At 50.0% G+C, this 5,509-nt stretch overlaps 1 protein-coding gene across 1 annotated transcript; it reads right to left on the minus strand.

Moving 5' to 3' along the window:
• Positions 1–597: 597 nt before the first annotated feature.
• On the minus strand, positions 598–2,440 carry LOC121838540. The gene has a single exon (XM_042294850.1). It carries the CDS (start codon positions 2,311–2,313, stop codon positions 772–774), a length of 1,542 nt encoding a protein of 513 aa, XP_042150784.1. The 5' UTR covers positions 2,314–2,440; the 3' UTR covers positions 598–771.
• Positions 2,441–5,509: the final 3,069 nt, after the last annotated feature.

Consider the following 5,509-nt stretch of genomic DNA (forward strand, 5'->3'; position numbering starts at 1 on the left):
GGTGCGAGCGATATTGGTCCCAATTGACGACTCTGCAGGTCCTATGTGTAGCGCTTGTAGAGCTTGGGGAGGAGATAATGATCGGGATATGATCACTACCCCAGCTGTCATGTTGAGGTTGCCATCGCGCGCTGAGTTGTGGTGTAGCGAAGCTGAGGTCAAGGACACTGTTGGAGACCCCCGGTCTGACAAATGTTGCGGTTCCATCATTCAGTGGAACAAGCCCTAGCGTGTCCACTATGGCCTCAAGAGCAGATCCGCGCGTCGTTGTGTGCTTATCTCCCCAGGTGTGATTATGGGCGTTAAAGTCTCCCAAAAATAGTACGTTTTCTGAGCAGCGCGGCATAATCTTCATCATAATCGTAGGGTCCCATTTGGTTCCCGGACGGACGTACGCAAAAACTATGGTGGTGTCACAGTCCCCTTTACGTATCGCTACACCGGTGAACTCAGCAGCATCGTCACATAAGTCTGTCAAATCTATTTGACGCTGATCCAGTTCTCTTCGGACAAGTATCGTGGCTTTCGGCACTTCGTTCTTCGTGTGTTCAGTAACTGGCAGTAGGCCCTGATAAACGACGTATGGAGAAAGTCTGAATTTGCCGTATTTTATACGAGTTTCTTGAAGGGCTAGGACGTCGTATCGGTTGGTCTTTAAATGTAGGCGTAGATCTGAGAGGCGTTGTTGTATGCCGTTAGTATTCCATTGAAGCACTGTTGGACATGCAATATTTCGGGTGCGTCTCTTTGGGTGGATGTTGGGATGCAGCATTATGCTATATTCAGCAGTGGGAACGCTGCCTGAATGAAACCGCATAGAATGTGTGCCCACGAGGCATCAATGCCATCAAGATAAGCGCACGCCATTTCTGCTGCTATTCTGAATAATTTTATCCAATTTGCCGTAGGTTTTTCCGGAGCATCTCGGGGTAATCTTTTTGAAGAGTCAGCCGTTGATGTTGGTTCAATATTGGTGACTCCCGTTGAGTGTTCAGATTTTTTGATAGATGCTCCGTTGCATGTCGACTTTTCAGTGCCCGTCGGAATGGTGACAGCGGGTTTTGGCTTATTAGACGTTGTTGCAGAGTTGTTGTTAGGTGGTCTTTCGATATTTTTTTGAGGATCGGTCTTGAGTGCTGCGGCATAGCTTAAACCCTTATCGTCAAGGGCTGGGGGTTGCCTGTCCTGCACTGGGGCTTCTCCACTTTTCTTGGAGGTGCTGTTGGCCACCACATTGAGAATGGGCTCTGGTATGACTCCCGACGCCTGCTTTACAATAATTCTGGCAGAGCGGTAGTCAACGGCATTTCTCTTGGCGTACGTGACGACATTTTGCTCTTCTCTCCATTTTGAACACGCTGGAGATGTAGCTTCATGTGCTTCTCCACAGTTGACGCACTTGATCACTGTGGATTTACATTTGGTGTTGCTCGTGGTGTTAGTTATAGGATGCGGCTCTGCACAACGAGAGCATGCGGAAGAACGTGTGCATGAGACTGCAAAGTGCCCAAAACCACCACAGTTGCGACACTGGATTGGACGGGGTTTGAACTCCGTCACTTTTTGTCGTACTCGTCCTAGCAGCACGAAGCTTGGCAATGGTGAACAGTTGAATGTCAGCATTACGACACCTGTCGCCCCAAGACGACGTACTCTGGCTATGCGGCCATCCGATCGCAGGTTTTCTAGAATTTCAGGATCTGACAGTTCAGCATCGACATTTTTTATGACACCAATCGATGTGGGGCCCTCGAGGGATTGGTAGGCCCTGACAGAGACACCACAAAGTTCAGGGCATTTCAGCAGCGTCCTTGTTGTTTGTCCGTTGCGCACATCAACGGCGACGACGTTGAGGCGCTCGTTGGGGCGGATCTGAAGGATGCACTCTGGACAGAGCTTCTCTAGGGCGTTGGAAAGCCTCAAGCTGCTTAAAGTTGCTAGCTTTTGGTCAGGCTTCGTAGCGGCAAAGATTACTGTGAGTCCTTCACTGACGTTCGGCTGTTTGCGAACTGTTCCCGAACTCGAAGCAGAGTCGGACAGTGTTTTGTGTGAGCGCTTACGTGATCGTGCCTTGTTCCACTCTTCGTTGTTGGTGTTGCTTTCATCCATAATTTCGACCCCGGTCTCAGACGAGTTCGCTACCGACTCGGACGTCCAGAACTTGGACGCGGTGTCATGAGCATCGTGAGTTGAGTCGTTCGGCATGCAGTGTTGTCCAGGGGTGATGTGGTCTGTCGATACTGGGTTTGTGACGTTGGTGGCGGCGCTTTCAATGCTCTGCTGTGGAAGTTCGATCGTGGAGCCGGGCATCATGATTGGGGTCTAGAAAAGACCACCCTTACGAGTGGCTTTTCACTGGCGACTGCTCGGACGTCGCCGGTAGTTCTGAAGCTTCTTATGGTCGGTCTTTGAAGGTCACAGCTGGCTATAGGCTACCGAAAAGGCTGTCGAATTGACGGAACGAAAATTTTACGTCCTCAATCTCAGGCACTTCTTCTTCCTTTTTTTCGACCGTCTCAGGCAGTGTTCGGATCCCGCGGCTATCTACGTGGTGTCCAAGCAAACGTATTTCCTCGACACCGGACTCACATTTTGTCGCATTGACGACGAGTCCGTATTCTTGCAACCGAGAAAGGAGCTGTCGAAGATGGTTGGCGTGTTCTTCCGGTGTGCGACTGAACACCAAGATGTCATCGATGTAAGCGAATGTGAATGTCAAGCCGCGAAGAACCTGATCAACAAAACGTTGGAAGGTTTGCGCGGCGTTTCGAAGTCCAAACGGAATTCTCAAGAACTCGAACAAACCAAATGGTGTGACGATCGCAGTCTTGGCAATGTCTGTAGGTTCGATGGGGATTTGGTGGTAGGCTTTAACCAAATCCACTTAGCTAAAAATAGTGGCCCCTTCTACCATGCCGCCGAGGTCTTGAATATGTGGGATCGGGTAGCGATCTGGCACTGTAGCCTTATTTAGGGCTCAATAGTCCCCACAGGGTTGCCAGTCTCCGTCTTTTTTTTGGTACCATGTGGAGTGGGGAAGACCACGGACTCGAAGAAGGCCCTATACCCAAGTTCGAGCATGTGGTCAAACTCATCCTTGGCAATCCGAAAACGGTCGGTCGTCAAACGTCGTGGTCTTGCGAAAACCGGGTGCCCTTGGTCTCAATGTGATGGGTGACGTTATGCTTCACGCTTTCATCAGCGACCGGTGGGCGAAAGACTTGAGGAAACTCGTTGACAACGTTCTTCCATGGAGTGTCCACTTCCGCTCGTGGGAGAGACGGACTGAGAGGCGTCACCTTTGATAAGAGAACTTGGACGCTAAGCTGCGTGTCGGTGTCGAAGAGCATGTTCCTTCTCATGTCAACTGTGAGGGCGAACCTTCGCAAGACGTCTGCTCCAATTATGGCTTGTTGGACGTCGGCGATGGTGAAAAGCGAGCGGAACGTCCTGCGGAGCCCGATGTCCAGTGTCAGCGACTTTTCTCCGTACGCCTTGATTGGAGACCCGTTTACTGCTTGGAGTGGCGGAGATTCTTGGCGTTGCCGACGTTCCTCCATCGTAGGGGGCACAACGCTTACACCGAACCTTCGTTCGGCGTTCGGTGACGTAGAATTGTCGACCTGAGGTGGGGCTCTCGACGCTGGCGGCCTTCAGCGCGTGCCCATGCCGTTTCCCGAGTAAGTACATGGCAGGCGACATTGTCTTGCGTGTTATCCATAGCGTCGGTGGTACCAGCATACCTATGATTCGGAGTCGGTGGACTCGTGGCGTGCGTAGTTATGGTGGCAGCGGACATTCTCTTTCGCGGTCGGAGAAGGCGACGGTCGTACGCGTAGCCTGCGGAGCTCTTGACTCAGTTGGTCCACCCTGACCTCCATGCGCTTGTTAAAGTCCATGATTTGAGTGAGTTGAGCTCCAACCTCAGATGACGTAGGTGGCGGTGCTGATGTGCCTTGCTCCAGTGCAGAAATGCTAGACCCACCTACATCTATAATCTGGTCCGCCATACGAGCCACAGTGGCGATCGAGTCTGTTGTCGTTGCGCTCAAGATCATGCGCACTTGGGCTGGAAGGCGTTGAAGGAACAGCTCCCTCAAAATTGCTGTGTCAATTGTTGTTGCCTTGTCTCCGAGGAGCTGTTCTATTCGTCGAAGAAATTCGGTAGGCTTTCGATCGCCCAACTCCTCGGAAGTCAAAAGCTGTTGCAGTCGGCGCGGTTCGGATTCCGTTGTGCGTCGTATCAGCTCCTCTCGTAGTTTCTCGTAAGGTTGATCGTCTGGAGGTGAGCGCAGTATATCCCGTACCATGGCCGCTGTTGCTTGCGGAAGAGCCGAAACCACGTAATCGAACTTTGTCGAGGACGACGTAATTCTATGCTTTCGGAAATGGATTCTGTCGTCAGAAACCATAGTTAGGAGCCGGCCGACCAGAACCCGGGAAACTTAATGGTCGTTGTCGTCGTCCCCAAGATTGATGGGGTCTGAGCAGAGCCGGTGTCGTCGCCTTGACTCATGATGCAAGTAGAAAGCTGAGCTCACCGAAAACCAAGGTTCTGGAACTGTGTGGTTGGCTGAGGGCAGTTGTCTCTTGTTACCGGGTCACCAATTTGTAGAGGTGCGTGCCTCTACATCACGTATTTTATTTACAATATCTACAGTTTGGCTTACGTCGTTCCAGGGGCAAATGCAGGAATTTCCTGAGGGGGGGTCAGGTGTTGGTCAGCGTACCATATGTTTAGGAACCCGCTCCCCCTCTCCCCCGTTTCGCGCCCTAAATTTTACACATGCAGAAATCAAGAGGGGGGTCAGGACATCCAGACCCCCCCTCTAAATCCGCCCCTGCTTCGTTCTGAATGTGGTCTCGCTGCTCGCGATCTCGGTTTTCGAGTCTCGTCTCGTTTCTTCTCTTCGTAAGCGGTCACTACAACGGTTTAATATTTATCGTTGCGATAGGGGCGAAAGATCAAGTGGTGGTGTACTGATGGCTGTAGCAAATCATATAGAATCATTTTGTGTGCGTTTGAGTAGTGACTTAGAAATAGTTTGGGCTTGTTTGCATTTTAACCACCACAAGATTGTTTCGGGCGTATTAACGTGTTAACTTTTTAGCATTTCATTATTATGTATATTTTTCATTTTTAGGATTGTTGTTTGTTTGCTTTTGATGTCTTCTTGTAACCCACTCCCCTCTGCAATGCCCTCGGGCCCTGAGAGTATTTGAAATCAATAAAAAAAAAGAAAAGTACACTAGGATCCCCCCCCCCCCCTTTTCTGCTTTCTCTAAGTACTGATATTGAATGAAAGCCACCTATGTGAAGAGGTAAAAGCTCTTCAGCGTTGATGTTTATTTTGGTCAATATTATTATATAAACATCTAACAGGGGGTTCAACAGGTAAACATTTTGTTCATCCCAGTGTTTTTTTAGGCTCCTTACATTAATTTGAGTGATGTGTAGAATCTGCTCTTTGTTTCCTATACCCTCTTCAGCTATAACTTTTTGGGCGTT

The sequence above is a fragment of the Ixodes scapularis genome, unplaced genomic scaffold (assembly GCF_016920785.2).
Source record: "Ixodes scapularis isolate PalLabHiFi unplaced genomic scaffold, ASM1692078v2 PGA_scaffold0__279_contigs__length_252992795, whole genome shotgun sequence".
Lineage (NCBI taxonomy): Eukaryota > Metazoa > Arthropoda > Arachnida > Ixodida > Ixodidae > Ixodes > Ixodes scapularis.

What these genes read in the sequence shown, in the direction of transcription:
- LOC121838540 (XM_042294850.1), bottom strand. Translation starts at nt 2,313, where the DNA reads ATGATGCCCGGCTCCACGATCGAACTTCCACAGCAGAGCATTGAAAGC.